Raw genomic sequence first — 17,407 nt, 5'->3', positions numbered from 1 at the left:
TGACTAGGCAAGTTACGGAATTTACTGATTAGGGAATTTGTTTATTTAATCACCATCCCTCAAGACAAAGAAAAACGGAACACAAAGGAAACAAAACATCGTAAAAAAAAAAATCAAAGAGAAGACACTCATATTAACACCATCCAAGTGTATTAATTTACTTTAGTAACATAAATAACAAGAAAAATCCAGAATTCTTAGGAAGAATAGAGATTGAAAGGAATTAACTGCAACACAGCAGGCCTGATCACTTCACTTAGTATTGGGATATACTTTCACAGATGTCTGTTTAAACTGGCAGTGTCAAGGGACATGGATTCCCTATTCCCATTCTTAATTTTTACAATAGGAGATGGAGGAGGAAGAAGGGTAGGAGCATGGGCAGGAGGGAGGGTGGGGTGGAAAGTATCACTATGTTCCTAAATCTGGATACAGGAAACACATGAAATGTGTGTATCTTAAATAAAATTTTAAAAAGGGGACATGAATCACTCCATGGATTGGTTGGTCCCAATCCTTGCCCTCTGGGCTGCTGGGGCCTCATGGAACGAACAGCTGGTTCCTGGTACTCCATGGGCAAATCAGAAAAGAAATTGGCATTTTTTCCCTTAAATCAGAAAATCACACAAACACACACACACACACAACCTGCCAAATAAAGTCATTTATAAACTCTCTTCTAATTCAAAGCAAGGTAACCCTTGAATAATTCACAAATGGATGTCAGGTTAGAGAGCTGGATACACCGTTGCTATAGCAAACTGCTTATTTCATGTTCTAAAGTAGTCACCCTGCATTATATGCTGCAGCAAGGTCTTTATTTCAAACACATTTAACTTTTTACGGGGATCTAATAATACCCTGCACATTTCACACAGTGCCTGGAGCGCTGATGATTTCTGTTTGCTTCTCTGAAAATGCATTCAACTGAAAAGACAGAACTGCAGTCAATGGGCTGGAATTCATCAGTTCTTTATTTGAGCAGTGTGAACTCCCCATTAATGATCTCGCACATTAGCAGCTAATCAAACAGTTTAGATAAAGCTGAGAAGAAATACTTTTCTACAGTCATACAGAAAAAGAGCTGGAGTAAGGAGAAAATAAACATTTCTGTGCCATCAATCAAAATTAAGAGAATGAAAATAAATAATAGCAACTGAAGAAAGAAGTGAAATATAACATTGTAATTATATAAATTAAGAAGCCAGAGAAAGAACCCTAGTTTTTCAAGTGAGAAAATATGTGGAAAGTATCTACCTCAGTGTTAGGAAAGCAAAATATACAAAGGCCAAAGACTCTAAAAGGAATATAATATATATTATAATGTAAAATATATAATATAAATTTTATGTCATAATTTATATATATATATATAACATTGACAACACTAACTTTTGAATATATCCACATTGTAAAAAGTCTCCATGAGAAGAAAAAGAAATATATACATGATTATTTGGTCTACTGATGGGCTGGAACTAGAGACACCCCAAATAGTGAAGAAAAGGTTAAAGGCCTGGGAGTGCAGTGGAGGATGGCCCAAGTCCTTGGGCCCTGCACCTGCATGGGAGACCAGGAGAAGCACCTGGCTCCTGGCTTCGGATCAGTGTGGTGTGCCGGCCACAGCGGCCATTAGAGGGTGAACCAACAGTAAAGGATCTTTCTCTCTCTCTCTCACTGTCCACTCTGCCTGTCAAAAAAAAAGATCTCCGTGACAGGTGACCTAGCCTCTCCGTTCTGCTCAGTCAGGTAAGGCCACAAAGCACAGGTTGCTTAACTAAGTGCATCTTGTTACTCAACAACAAGCTGGTTTATTAAAGCCCTCGTTTTTTTGTGTGTGTAGCACCTCGTTAACATCTTCTGTAAGGCTGGATGAGTGGTGACACATTCTTTCAATTTCTGTTTGTTGTGGAAGGTCTTTATTTCACCTTCATTCATAAATGAGGGTTTTGCAGGGTACAGTTTTTTCTTTTAAGAACTGGACTATATCTCGCCATTCCCTTCTAGCCTGTAGGGTTTCTGATGAAAAGTCAGCTATGAGTCTAATTGGAGATCCTCTGAAAGTGATCTGGCTTTTCTCTCATGCATATTTTATGATCTTTTCTTTATGTTTTACCCTGGGGAGTTTGGCTACAATGTTTCGTGGTGAAGATCTTTTCTGGTCATGTCTATTGGGAGTTCTATGTGCTTTCCCTACTTGGACATCCCTTGCTTTCTCCAAATTGGGGAACTTTTCTGTGATTATTTCACTAAATAGGTCCTCTAGTCCATTCTCTCTTTCCATACCTTCAGGAACTACTAAGACCCATATGTTGGGTCGTTTGATAGTATCCCATATATCTCCAACACTGATTTTAAGTTTTCATTTTCTTCTTCTTCTTCTTCTTCTTTTTTTTTTTTTTTGGTCTGACTGTAAGGTCAAGCCCTCATATTTTTAGTCATGGGAACTCAGATGGAGTTCAAATGTCCTGACACAAGTCTTAAGGCTAGGAAATGATAACAAAGACTCAATTGTAGGTCTTCTGGAAACTGACCTTCCTAGACTGGAGAACCTCCCTGCCCATTATCAAATTCAATGTGAAAATGTAGACAAGATGGAAGAATGGTTAGCCAACTGAGAAGAACTGGAGAAAGAGACATAAAAATGTAAGAAAATAGCTCAAGCAAAGTGTGAAACACAATATGTGACAGCAGGGTGGAATACTTGAACATTATTGTTTTCTTTCAGGTACGAAGGCACAAGGGATGGCTCAGTCACTCTGAGTTCTGTTCTCCAGGCCCGAATAAACACAAGAGATGAAGGAGATCACAGACACAGAAGCAGAACTCCCAGGACATGTCTTAACTAAGGCGCTCGAAAACTAGGGAGGCAAATCTTGAGATGATTTTTTTTTTCCTACAAATTAGGAAGCAGATAGATTTGTGGAACAATGAATCTTGGTAAAATTCCAAACACATTGACAAAGGGGTGATTTGTGATTTAGTTGGGGAGTAGGGGATGGAGAGAAATTTCCAGAAAACCACTTAAGTTTTATTTGAACAAAATTTGCAAAATCAACCATTCAACTACTGAAATTTTATGAACAACACTTATGAAGATTTAAAAGACATGCGTATCAAACAGACATATGCAAGGCTCGGAGAGTCAGTTCACTCTCCCGTTAATTAAGATTAAATTAATGTCTAAAAATTGAAACAATGCTGAATCTAATGAAGTGAAACATAAATGGAATAAAGGTTTAAATTCAATATTGTAAAACACTGCACAGTTAACCTGTAGTTAACTTTCTGATAAAAGTTTCAACACAATTTAATGAAATATATTTAGAAATCCTAGATTACAAATTCAACATGAGGCAGCATGGTGACATAACTGAGAAAATACAGTGAGAACCATCCTTTTATACTAACAGATATCTAGAACATACATCAAGGAAAATCATTGCATCATTGATCAGATAATATATGAGGTATTACCCCTACTTGTAGACCGATCACTTTAAAGGGCTTTCAGGACAAAGTAATGTCAGGAATCATGAAGATTGGTTGATGGCCTGAGGGATATTTAGTTTGCAGAAGATAAGTCTTTCTTTAAATATGCAAATAACTGACATGGATAAATGGGAGTAAATTCATCCTGTATTATTTTGTCATCAGGGTGGATTTACAGGATTCAGATTTGAATTTAACACAATGAACTTTATAACTGGATAGCATGTCTCACATCTAGGGAACATCCTAGCTTTGAAAAAGTTTGAGCCCTAGACAACCACTGAGGGTGTGGCAAAAGAGACACGTGCCCTTGGTGGGAGGCTGGTTCTCTGGGGGGCATTTTCTGTTTTGGGTACCCAGGGTGTATCATCCCATCCTGTGCTAATGAAACCTCAGTTTTCTGCAGCTGGCCCAACATCCTGAGCTCCACTCTCAGCCCATTTGCTTCAGCTGGTGTTGACTACTTGCACAGTCCAGGGACAGAAAAGACCTAAGCTAAGCTTAAGGGTGCATCTCATTCCTGTGCCCACAATAGCTGATTGAAAGATAGAGGAGAAATGACCTCTGTTAGACCAAGGAATGCTACGAAGACTCCATTTATAAGGGTTTTCTGTTGACCTATCAGGAATGTGCACTACCTCTTCTGTGAGATCAGTATAATATGATTCTAAAGCTGCAAAAGAGGAAGGAAGAACAGCATTGATCGGGGTCTGGAAATAGAGGCGGCCACGAGAAAATGAGTTGAGGGGCAGTTTTGTGACACAGGGGGTAAAGCCACAGCCTGCAGCAGCTCACATCCCATATGGATGCTGGTTCAAGTCCTGGCTGCTCCACTTCCGATCCAGCTGTCTGCTAGCGTGCCTGGGAGAGTAGTGGAGGATGGCCCAACTGCTTGTGTCCCTGTACCCATGTGGGAGACATGGAAAAAGCTCCTGCCTTCAGCCTGGCTCATCCCCAGTCATTGTGGCCATTTCAGGAGTAAACCAGCTGATGGAAGATCTCTCTCTCCCTCTCTGTTAGTCTCTCTGTCGCTGTAAGTCTACCTTTCAAATACACAAATAAATAAATATATTTTTTTAAAGAGTTGAAAAATGGTTCCTGGGCATGGAGCTTGGGCTACCCATCACCTGAGGTTTTCATTACACACACCAATACATTTCCTCTTTTCCTAAGATAGCTTGTGTTGGGTTTTGTCTATTACTAGGAAAAAAAAAATTGAAATAATACAAGTTCCAAAGTCCCTTCTAACTCCATATGAAGAAATGATGATGGACATAAAGCATACAATTTTTTTTTTTTGACAGGCAGAGTTAGACAGTGAGAGAGAGAGAGACAGAGAGAAAGATCTTTTTTCCATTGGTTCACCCCACAAGTGGCCACTAAGGCCGGAGCATTGCGGCTGGCGCGCTGCACCGATCCGAAGCCAGGGACCAGGTGCTTCCTCCTGGTCTCCCATGTGGGTGCAGGGCCCAAGCGCTTGGGCCATCCTCTACTGCCTTCCCGGGCCACAGCAGAGAGCTGGACTGGAAGAGGAGCAACCGCGACAGAATCCGGTGCCCCGACCAGGACCAGAACCTGGTGTGCTGGCGGCGCAGGCGGAGGATTAGCCTAATGAGCCGCAGCGTTGGCCAAAATCATACAACTTTTAACAGCTAACAATTAGGAGCCAGATTCATCATTTAATTAAGTGAGTACGGGATGTGAATCCCACATGGAACAACCCAGTCTTGCTGAGATACTTGAAAGAGGCCAAGAAGCAAGGCTTTGGCTTTGACAGGTTTAAGACAGAGACCCAGGAACAGCTGTTACTGAGGCTGGAGCTACGGAGTGCCTACTGGGAGGTATTTGAAGTTTAAGGCACTCTGGCTGCCATGGTGCTCTAACATTAGGGTAGACAAGAGGCTTTTTAAAGCTTCATGACTTCTTGCTGTGACACACACGTCCTATGGCTAGAAGAGCTTCTTAAAGTAGCCATATTGAAATAAGGGGCAGATGGATGGAAAAGGAAATCGGGCTGAGAACGGGAGTACCCATCTATCAGGAGGTTCATGATACACAGCATGGTTAAGTGGGAGAGTAAGGGCAGGCAGGGGTATTGAGCACAAATGAAGAGTAACAGTACTCACAGACAGCTGGTGCAATGGCATCAATAGAATTTTGGATACTAAATGTTAATTAGGGGTTATTATCAACCCCATTCACTCTCAAATACTTAAGGGATGACCACTTCCCAAGAACTAAGGAGTACAGAATGCTAACAGTTGACTAGGAGCATGCTTGCCTTATAAAGCCTACAATTTTGTGGATGTCAGACATCAGAATGGAAAAGATTCCAAGGAAGATTATTACAAAATTTCTCACCGTTTTTCTAAACAGTGGTAGTACCAAGAATGCAGTATCTACTTATTCTTTAATTTCCATTTTGTATCACAGTCACATCATAAATTCTACAGGAAGGTGTTTTTTCTTTGTACAATCCTTAGGGTTTTAATGAGGGAGATGAAACACTATGTACTTTGTTTAATTTATATAATGTGGCCTATATATGTAGGAAGGATGGTCAGGCATGACCATTCAGAAAACAGAGCCAAATCTAATTTGCTCTTCGAACAAATTTGAGTCTATTTTCCCAAAGAAATAACCAACAGGATGATCCATTTCTCTTTGGTAGCAAGAAAGCTGGGGTCTGAGCAGCAGGAGAGAATTTCCTCACAGCCACAGACTGGAGAGGCTGCAAGGGACCAACCGGCAACTCCAGAAAGGGGGGAGGAAAGAGAGATCAGTGTTTACATCTGAAAGATGAAGGTGAGGAGAAAGAAGAAACAGAGTCTGCGAGGACAACCAGCGGTGCTCCTTTGTGATGCTGTTTATCAGGGCGAACACTGCAGGGTTTTGGCACTGAGTCTGGAATCTACTTCCACAGCAATTGTTCTCGTGCGGCTCCTGTGTCCCCTCCTACCCTGATGTGGCCACGCTGACCCCCTTTACGAACTATCCCAGACTGCTGTTTGTTTGGAAGGAAAAACCATGGGAAAATGGAAAGCTGGACCTGGTCCAGTTTAGCTTCAGCCAGCTGAAACAGCATCAGTGGGAGAAAATGAGGCAATCATTTTCTCATCTGCTAAAATGTAGCTAGAAATCCATGCAGAAAATGTAACAATATTCATTAAAATGAAGAATATGCTGCAATGAGTAGCAACACTTTGCTCTTAAAAGCACTTGTTAAAATACCATTAGATGTTCAATAATGGCTAGGACGATGTAACAGAGACCTACGAATGGGAAAGCTGAGTTCCACTGTTTGCTCTTGGAAGTGATCTCTTTGTCAGGTTCCATTTTAAAGAGTGACAACTGGAAAGGATAATTAAGCAGAAACAAAGATACCAATCTATTTTGAAACAGAATTCCATCTTCAACGACACATAAACTCTATATATGTATAAATGACACCCATTTAATCACCATCTCTGAAAAGGGAGGAAAAGCAATTGAGCTGTACATGTAGATGCTCAATTTCCCAAATGTGACCCTGTTGTCATAGAGTTAAGATGGGACTGACTAGACTAACATATTTTTAAAACTTACCTTCATATGTAAGTCTGCAATGAAAATTATAGGTGGATGCTCATTACTGAACATAGCTGGATCAATCTGTGAACTTGTGGAGTAAGCTTTTACAGATGCAACCACGGCACGTGTATGCAAGTCTACTGAAGGCAGTCCCCAAAGTGGTTAAGTGGCAGCTCTGGAGTGAGATGGGAAGGAACTAGAGTCTGCTTGCCTGGCCGCTTGCTAACTGTGAGACTTTGGGTCAAACATGAGGCACCTCAGAAAGTTCCTGGAGAATGGAATTTAAAAGTACGTTCATTTTGATGCAAAAAAATCTGAATTTTGGGTCTTCAAAACGTTCATAGAAAATGTGTATTGTGGAAAACCATGCACGGGTTAAATTTTTTTTGTACCTAAATAAACATATCTTTTGATTCCATTTTTTGCCATGAACTTTTTGAAGTCCCCTAGTATTCAGTTTCTTTTGGTCTCCTCATCTGTAAAAGGTGAATGATGAGGGTGATAACAGTGCTGTGTTGTGAGGTCATTTATGTACACATCAGAACATGCTAGACCCAAAGACCACATTCAATAAATATTGGATTTTTTAAAAAACTAAAAGTCCCTCAAAGAAGGTAGCAGAAGCTGGAATGAGAGGTTAGAAAGGGAAACTCGGAGGAGAAAACAGAGGTACTAGACAGTCCTATGTTATTCTTTAGACTTTAGTCTTTGATGCTCATGAAAAGAGCAACTGTGGATAATAAAATTAGCCGACATTAAAATGTGAAGGTCAAGAAATGATTGCTGCATACTTGGTAGCTAAGCTATTCCAATCACAATGTCCAGAACGCTATGTTATTACTACCCTGGAGAAGTCTGATGGAGAGCGAGAGCCTTCAATATTATTCCCAGTAGGAAGTGAGGGTAGTTTCAAAAGGAGGAGGGAACAACAAGGTAAAGAAACAGCATCACAGGTGGTTACAGCCATCATTCCAGAAAGTAGCAGATGAGATGACCTGGTCATGAAATCATAGGACTTCCTGTCTGCTACTTAGCAGAATCAGACATTAAAAGTACGTATGAAAAAAAAGGTATGTTCTGCTCATAAAAATCATGGTCAGAAATATGTAGGACAACATGGAAACAGAAAGTCTCTATGTAATCATAATTCCTGCAAGGAAGAATGAGAGAAGGGAATATTAAAGGTATATTACAATAGAATTAGAGTTAGCACCACTCTGTGTATCACTAATTCTCAGGGACTCCATGAAGTCCCTGAATGGCTGCAAACATTCACAGAAAGACAGCCATCCAATTTCTACTGCTTCTCAATGGATGTTTCTAACACTCCTAGTACAGTTTTTTTTTTTTTCCAAAAGGAAAAAAAGGGTAACACTTTCCTAACCATCATTCCTTAGTTTCCCTACTATTATTCTTTAGTTTAATGAAATGTGATATACACTATGAGGATAGTGTGGAAATATGGGATTAAAAGGTACATTTATTTTGGAGCAAAAACTTTTTGAAATTCACACACTCCTGTCATGATATGTTTTCCATGAGCTTTTGGAAGACTCCCTTATATTTTTATTTTCATTTATACTTTGGAGGAAAAAAAAAATCACTTACTTTCCATCCCAGACATGGTCCCCTCTGTGGAAAATCACCAGGTTATTCATAAGGTCCAAAGCCACCCCAGAAACCTGGCCGGGCAGCAAGTATACTCCAGGCCAGTCCAGGGCTTCTTCCATATGGAAATCTACAAGATAAACGCACACAGTGAGTGCGATGAAGAGAGCTAGTAACACCTCATGAAGATTCATACTGGCTATAAAAGCTCATGCAGTTACGTCACTGGATGCAAAGAAATTTCAAAAGGAAAATCAAGCCGCGCTCTACATAAAGTGTATTACATGCACATGCCAAGTAGCTTCCTGTGCTATGGATAAGATAAGCAACCATGAACCTGTCTTGGTACTGTCTGCTCTATTTTGTTGTTGATAAGATGCCTATCAAACCAGTGAACCCACAACACCTTAAAGAGATGGCTGAGACTGCTTTCTTTGTGACAAGATCCATGGCTTAAATTAATGTCTTTGGAAACTATGGCAACATAGATGGCATCATTTTACTACAAAGCCTTTAAATGGTGTAAATAAACAACAGAATGGGCAATAAGCTTACCACCTTATACCTCTCACTCTTTATCTATCAGCTATCATCTATCCATCTCCTGAGTAAATTCTGAATGTTCAATATGTAACAGTCTGCCTCATAATAAACCCTTCATTGATTATCCCTTGTATGACGAACTTTGTAAGACACCAATCTCATATTTTCCTAGTTTCAGGAAGAATGGGACACTGTCTTTTAGTGTTTATATTTCATTGTTTCCCATCACAAGAAAAAGGAAAAAAATGACAGAAATCCTGTGGCTTAATGTTGTGCAAAGGACTCTCATTTCAGATCAGAATACACTTATCCTCAGAGAATACTTGGATTCACTTGTGTTAATTCCTTTCATAGACATGCCCAGGAATAGGCGCAACGTATGGGGTATTGTAGTAATTGAGGATGAGCAGTTATGAGGAAAGCTGTGAAAGCCCTGGTATTAGCATCACTTTTTTTCCCCCTCAAATACTTCAATTGATGCCTGAGAAGAAGAAAGGCAGCAATTCGAATATCATTCCTTCCTCCCACCCTCTGGAGGACGCAGCAATCCGTAGGGAAATCCTCAAAGACAGGCTTTAAGGACTGGTAGAAGAAAGGAAGGCCCAGAGGTCACACGATCAACTCCTGAGAACTTGAGAGGATGCTGGTGTGAGAATAAGCACTTTAAAGTCATTCGCTTAAAGAGGTACCCTTTTTACTCAAAAAATTTTTATCTTCAACAAAAATTAACTGCACAACACAATCAGTAGGATGCTACATCAGTTCTGCCAACAACCTTTGCTGAAGCATCTTCAACAAATACACCTCAGGTGTATTCTTTATGTGAGGCACTAGGCTAGCTGCTGGCAACACAAAGAAATACACCGTGGGTTTTGGTCTTAATGAACAAAGGGATATAATAAGGGCACCAAAGGATAGGGACATTCTACATAAAATGAGAGAACACAGAAGCCAAATGCTTCGGACATCAAGTACAGCAGGAACACAGAAGCGGGACCCTAATCCTTCCCGGAGTTTGGGCTGAACTGAGGGGGGTTTAGGCATCCTCAGGGCTCTTGGAGCAAACATGTGTCTTTCCATTTAAGGTAAGGGAGTGCTCAATGAACGTAAAAGTGGGCAGAGAATAATTCAGCCAGAAAGAACAAAAGCAAGGATGTTTGTAACTGCAGAATGTGTTTTGACATCTTCAGGTAATCTGGCAAGGATCCTTTGCAAGTCAGATGGTGGTGGCAATGATGCAGCTCAGATGGTGAATTTCTGACCCCTCCTCCCCAGGCTCATGTGTTAAAGGCTTGGTCCCCAAAGTCTTAGTTTGTGCTAAAGATAAAAATATGTTAATGGCACTAAGAGGGCAGAAACTTAATCCAGTTATGAGGTTCAAAGTTGGTGAACAGATTGGACAGGATCGTTAGCATGGAGCCGCCATGATACTTGGTGCTACCTCATCACCAAATGCCAATCGGATGGGGCCTGCTTGATCGTGGACTTGGAACTTTCAAAACTGTGAGCTAAACAAACCATTTTTCTTTATAAAGTCAGTTGCCTCTGGTATTTCCTTATAGTAATGCTAAGCCAACGAATACATGTGGGCATGGGGACCTGATGAATTGACCTTAATCTGCTTCAAATTCTGCCTGGAAACTGTTTTGTACTGGGCACCACACAAAGGAGTCTGGATTTAACAATGAGATGTAGTTTGTAGCTGTGGTGTCTTGACCTCTACTACAATTAATTTTGAGGCATGCTGCAATTACTTTATTCATAGCAGTAAAGCGCAGAGGTGAGGGATAATTTACTTTTGAAATATACAGACCACATGGGAATGCCATCCTCACTCTTGTGCACTGGGATAGGCCTTCCTGAGCTGGGGAGAAGCTTGGCGGGCACAGCTGTGGCTAGCAAGCCTGAGTCTGCAAATAGGCCTGGGCACAGCAGTGGAGAGGACTGGAGCTGCTCAGGTGAATAGCATCCATCATCCATCAAGCTGGCTTGTCAAAATAGGGAGGAAAAGGCTGCAAATCGCTGCTATTGGCAACTGGGAGTCTGAAGGTTTTTAAGCATGGGCAGCATTATTAAAACGGTGTTTTTGAAAGCAAATCTGGAAATAGGGCATGAGCATCATTGTCAGACATGCCTGGATAGATCAACAGACAGATAGATCATTCCCCAAGGAAAAGATTCTAAATATCTGCTTGAATCTCAGGCTGTACTTCATTCATTCTCTTCTTGGTTAGGGCTTGTCCATTCAGTTTTCATCATTGTAAGCTCCTTCACCAGGTCCTGAGACTACTGGATGGGCTCCAAGGGAATCAAAAAACTCATGACAGTGCAGACATTTAATTGCTTTCATCAGATTCTCAGAGCCCGGAACCACCACATGGAGGCAGAATTCTATCAGGGCATGGAATACATCTTACTGTTTTCTCACTGCATCCCACACAGGGCCTGGCCTGTTGTTATGGCCTAAAAAATGCACTAAACTGTACTCCATGGTCCAGTCTCTTACTTCTTATGTTGTCAACTAGCATTGAGACACATTTATAATATTCTCATTCATTAGTGCTAAGTCTGTTGACACCTTCTACACTACTGAAGACAATGTGAAGATACTTAATAAAATGCTAATTGGTGGGGTTGGCACTGGGGCAGTGCTGCAGTGCTGGCATCCCATATGGGGTGCCAGTTCGAGACCCGGCTGCTCCACTTCCCATCCAGCTCTCTGTTATGGCCTGGGAAAGCAGTAGAAGATGGCCCAAGTCCTTGGGCCCCTGTACCCACATGGGAGACCCAGAAGAGGCTCCTGACTCCTGGCTCCTGGCTTCAGATCGGCACAGCTCCCACCACTGAGGCCAATTGGGGAGTAAACCAGCAGATGGAAGACCTCTCTCCCTCTTTCTGTGCCTCCCCTTCTCTCTCTGTGTAACTCTTTCAAATAAATAAATAAATCTTAAAAAAATGCTAAATGGCTAATGACTCTCATTAAATACAATAAATACATATCATTGTTCTAGAAACTTCTGTTCAGTGATCCACCCGCAGGTACTGATAGCTAAGTTCTCCTGAGGTGCAGAGATTTTAATTCTCAAAGGAAAAAGGTAATGTGCTTTGTTCTGGGGTCAGGAATGAATTTGATAAAATACTAGAAATACTTAATATTGTATGAAGTACTTATCTGGGTATGAATGATCTCAACTATCTTCTGAGATTGGTAAGTTCTTGGAAGCGCAAAAACCATTGATACATGGTTTAGAGACAATCTGCACCAAGCATAAAAATATTTGTTATATTTAAGTATCTTTTTTGTTGGAAGTTTCCCAGAAGGAAAAATCAGAGTCAATATCTAGAGCATATGTATTAAAATATTTATTGTTGGTGGAATTTCAAGACCAGCCAAGGCCGTGGATAAGGCAATGTATGAAACTAACATTGTGAGCAACCTGGCTCTTCTAGTACTGAATGTTTTGGAAAACTATATTAAATTACTTTATTTAAAAATGTCTTGGGGGCCGGCCTTGTGGCGCAGTGGATTAAGCTGCCACCTGAAGCGCCAGCATCCCATAGGGGTCAGTTCCATTCCTGCCTGCTCCGCTTTGATCCAGCTCCCTGCTAATTCTGCTTGGGAAAGCAGCAGACTTGGGCCTCTCCACTCACATGGGAGACCCAGAAAAAGGAGTGAACCAGCACATTTAAGACAGCCATCCCCATCTCTCTCTCTCTCTCTTTCTATAACTGCCTTTCAAACAAATAAAAAATAAATCTTAAAAATAAATCTTGGCACAGTTATTAAGATTATCTGGATTGGGGCTGGCACTGTGGCGTAGCAGGTAAGGCTACCACCTGCAGTGCCAGCATCCCAAATGGGTGCTAGTTCGCTTCCCAGCTGCTCCACTTCCAACCCAGCTCTCTGCTATGGCCTGGGAGAACAGTGAAAGATGCCCCAAGTGCTTGGGCCCCTGTTCTCATGTGGGAGACCCAGAGGAAGCTCCTGGCTCCTGGCTTTGGATTGACCCAGTTCCAGCCGTTGCGGCCAATTGGGGAGTGAACTAGTAGATGGAAGACTTCTATCTCTCCCTCTCCTTCTCTCTGTGTAACTCTGACTTTCAAATAAATAAATAAATCTTTTAAAAAATTATCTGGATAAGATCTTGAAACTTTTGGATTCTGGGTCTCTGTGCTAACCAGAAATTCCAGGAAAATTAAAGGAAAACTGAGTGCCTACTTTCTTCTGTATTATCTCTGATAATTGATTTTTGTTCCCAGTGTAACATATTTTCTATTATTGGGGTGTTCCTTTTAAGATGACATGAGGAAGCAAAGCAAGTTATTTAGGATTCACAGGGTATAGAGAAGGATTAATACTGATTGTTCTTCCCTTCTCTGTTCATGACCACACGAGAATCATACAATGGTAGCAGAGTATTGGCATCATCCCAAGTGAGTTTCTCATTCATAGGAGAGGAACTTTAGCTTGAATCAGACTTCAGACCCCAATAATATTAACGGTGGTTATTTTCTAATACTCAAAAAATATCTGAAATCCTTATTAAGGAAATTATATAATAAAATATATTCAGCTCAACCTTAAACAACATTTTCAATCATAGAGATGTTAAAAATTCTAGTTTAGCTTCCTCTTATCTTTAATGTAAGAAATGAATGATATATGACAGGACTTACAGGTTTTTTTTTAAACAGCTATTTATTTGAAATAGAGAGAGAGAGAGAGAGAGAGAGAAGGAGAGAGAATCTTCTATCAATTGATTCACTTCTCAAATGTCTGCAACACTCAGGGCTGTGCTGGAGACGCCAGGATCCCAGGATACATCTGGGCCTCCCATATCTGGCGTCTTCCCAGGCACATTAGCAGGAAGCTGCACTGGAAGTGTAGTAGCCAGGACTCAAACTGGCACTCTTATATGGAACGCTGGCATCCCAAACTGTGGCTTAACCCCTTGTACCATGATGCCAGCCTCTCCACTTACAGTTGTAACCTGGAAATGAAATACAAATTTTTTAAAGTGATCTCGGGCAAGCCACCCCAAAATCCAAGTGTCAATCGCTCTAAATTCAGACAGCAAATGGTAGGCTTATTTCAGGCCTGATTATTTTTAATAATCTGGATTTGAGGGGTGGATGTCATGGTGCAGCTGGCTAAGTCACCTCTTAGGACACCTGCATTTCCTATTTGATCGCCAGTATGAGTCCCAGATACCCTGCTTCCAATCCCGCTCCCTGTGAATGCATCCTGGGAGGCAGCAGATAGAGTGCAAGGGTCTGAGCTCCTGACCATCCATGTGAGAGACCTGGATGGAGTTCTGGGCTCCTCACTTCAGCCTAGCTCAGCCTTGGCTATGCCAGGCATTTAGGGGCATGAACCAACAGATGGGAGTGCTACCTCCGTCTCTCCCTCCTTGTAACCCTTCCTTTAAAATAAATGAAAGTAAACAAACATTTAAAAAATCCAGATTTGAGAACTTGTTAGAGGAAAGAATACTTTTAGAAAGAGCAGTATAAAATGTATATCACATATATCTAGTAGTTGTGATTCAAGCTCATTGTGATCGCTAAAAGATAATAGAAACCATAAAACAGAAACACTGAGATTTTAAAATGGTATTTTTTCCAAGGGACATATAACACTTTTCACAATAAATAAATTATATTACTCTATGAAGAATTCATTATAAAGGTAAAATGTGCAGCTCATATTCCATCATATATTTAGAAAAAAGTTACTACTTTTAGAAAAGATTAATTACTACTAAAATTGCATCAATAAATCACTAAAAGGATTAATGAATTAGATATTTCAAAGAAAGAGATTAATGTTAGTGATCAGTGCAGCTTTCATATGAAATTATGAATAAGCACTTAAGAGGGCACTCATTTATCTGAGTTTCCTAAGGACTAACAGAAGTAGAGAAAGTTGAGGTAAAATATAATTTCAAGCCCAGAACTATGACTAATTTCAGTGCAACAAGTTCTTCACATTTCACCTGAAGAAAAACGGAACACTGATAAAAATCACAAAACTAAAATATGGTGGTTGTTTTTCAAACTACGTTTGCAAATGATCTTCTTGTGAGAAATACATGCCTTGTTTCAGTTAGGGATTGTTGCTATTCATCAAAGTGCCAGAAATAACTATAATTAGCTAAAACTACAGGAGAAATATTTATACCAAAGTCAGAAAGAAAATAAAAATTAATCACTATACTTCACCTAACAGGAGTGAAGTAAGGAAGAGAGTTAAGATATAGAAGGCGGGGGCCTAGCACTGTGGCACAGCAGGTTAAGCTAGCATCTGCAATGCTATCCCCTTTCAGAGTGCTGGTTCAAGTCCTGGCTGCTCCACTTCTGATCTGGTTCCTTGCTAATGCACTTGAGAGGGCAGCACAGGATGTTCTCAAGGACTTGGGAGACACAGAGGAGTCCTGGGCTCTTGGCTTGGACCCGGCTTAGCCCTGGTCATTGTGGCCATTTGGAGAGTGAACCAGGGGATTGAAGATATCTCTCTCTTTCCCTCTTTCTCTCTGTCGTGTTACTGTTTCAAATAAATCTTTAAAAAAATAAGAAAAAGTGCTGGTGCCGGCACACCGGGTTCTAGTCCCGGTCGGGGCACTGGATTCTGTCCCGGTTGCCCCTCTTCTAGGCCAGCTCTCTGCTGTGGCCAGGGAGTACAGTGGAGGATGGCCCAAGTGCTTGGGCCCTGCACCCGCATGGGAGACCAGGAGAAGTACCTGGCTCCTGCCATCGGATCAGCGCGGTGCACTGGGCGCAGCGTGCCGGCCGTGGCGGCCATTGGAGGGTGAATCAACGGCAAAGGAAGACCTTTCTCTCTGTCTCTCTCTCTCACTGTCCACTCTGCCTGTCAAAAAAAAAAAAAAAAAATAAGAAAAAGGAAAAGAAAGAAAAAGGTGGCTTGCAGCTATTTGTATTCCAAGACACGTAATGAGGACACAATCATCTTGTGCTAAATGCTAAGGCGTTTCTCAGCTGCACAAAGTTGCAAGATCCATTCTACTGGGCTCTTCAAGGAGCCTGCAAGGCCACTGACATCTGACCCATAACCCAGGTGGAGAACCCAACTTCAAAAGCAGACGCCAGGGTGTGGAACCAGGTGGCGTCCTGGACAAACTAAAGGTCCACACAACAGCACGGTTCTGAAGCTTTCAGATATTCCTGGGCTTTCCACACACAGTTCCACACAGATTTTTGAGCTGATCCATTCATTTCATCTTTGAACCCTCAGGTCAGTTAGATGGGCTCCATATTGCAGTTTCAACACATGGAGCAGCCAATGATGTCCAAAGCAATGCTGCTCAGTTACATTGTATTGGTACCAAGAACTGCAGGCAACAGAATCGCACTCTGGGTGGAGACCCCAGCTGCTAAGCCCTGAGGGTCTGGGGCACCAGGGAAGCGGATCTGAACTTGGCAGGAAACTTAATCTGAACTAGGCAAGCAAGTCAGCCCCTCTATTTGAGCACAACTGTATTGAAATATAATGAGGGCCGGCGCCGTGGCTCACTAGGCTAATCCTCTACCTGCAGCGCCGGCACCCCGGGTTCTAGTTCCGGTCGGGGCGCTGGATTCTGTCGTGGTTGCTCCTCTTCCAGGCCAGCTCTCTGCTGTGTCCCGGGAGTGCAGTGGAGGATGGCCCAAGTGCTTGGGCCCTGCACCCATGTGGGAGACCAGGAGAAGCACCTGGCTCCTGGATTTGGATAGGTGCATCATGCTGGCCGTAGTGGCCACTTGGGGGGTGAACCAACAGAAAAAACCTTTCTCTCTGTCTCTCTGTCTCTCACTGTCTAACTCTGCCTGTCAAAAAAAAAAAAAAAAAAAAAAAAAAAAAGAATGAAAGAAAGAAAGAAAGAAAACAAACTTGGTGTGGGAGTTTGGCCTACTGGTAAACCTGCTGGTTAGCACACTCATGTCTGTTTCTTGGCTCCAGGAATGCCCAATTCCATCTTCCTGCTTAAGGAGATCCTGGGAGGAAATAGAAGATGGCTCAAGTACTTGAATCCCTGTCATGTACTTGAATCCCTGTCATCTACATGGGAGTCGTGGTCCTAGGCTAGCCCCAGGTGTTGCAGAAATTTGGGGAATGCACCAACAGGTGCAAGGGAATTCTGCCTCTGCTTCTCAAATAAGTAAATTTAAAACAAGAAACAAAGAAATACAATGTAATAGA

General features: G+C 41.6%; 1 protein-coding gene across 6 annotated transcripts in view; it reads right to left on the bottom strand.

Annotated features, from left to right (window-relative positions):
• Window positions 1-17,407, bottom strand: part of PAM (peptidylglycine alpha-amidating monooxygenase) — a 342,095-nt gene that overhangs the window by 35,186 nt on the left and 289,502 nt on the right. For all 6 annotated transcript variants that reach the window (XM_089313069.1, XM_051853950.3, XM_051853946.3 and 3 more), the window contains one exon: window positions 8,671-8,800. In XM_089313069.1, coding sequence (XP_089169195.1) covers window positions 8,671-8,800 — 130 coding nt within the window. The remainder of the gene's footprint in view (window positions 1-8,670; window positions 8,801-17,407) is intronic.

The sequence above is a fragment of the Oryctolagus cuniculus genome, chromosome 14 (genome assembly GCF_051225735.1).
Source record: "Oryctolagus cuniculus isolate XC-2025 breed Fujian yellow rabbit chromosome 14, ASM5122573v1, whole genome shotgun sequence".
In the NCBI taxonomy this organism is placed as follows: domain Eukaryota; kingdom Metazoa; phylum Chordata; class Mammalia; order Lagomorpha; family Leporidae; genus Oryctolagus; species Oryctolagus cuniculus.
Note: the sequence above shows the minus strand (reverse complement) of the source record. Positions and strands in the feature narration are given on the sequence as shown.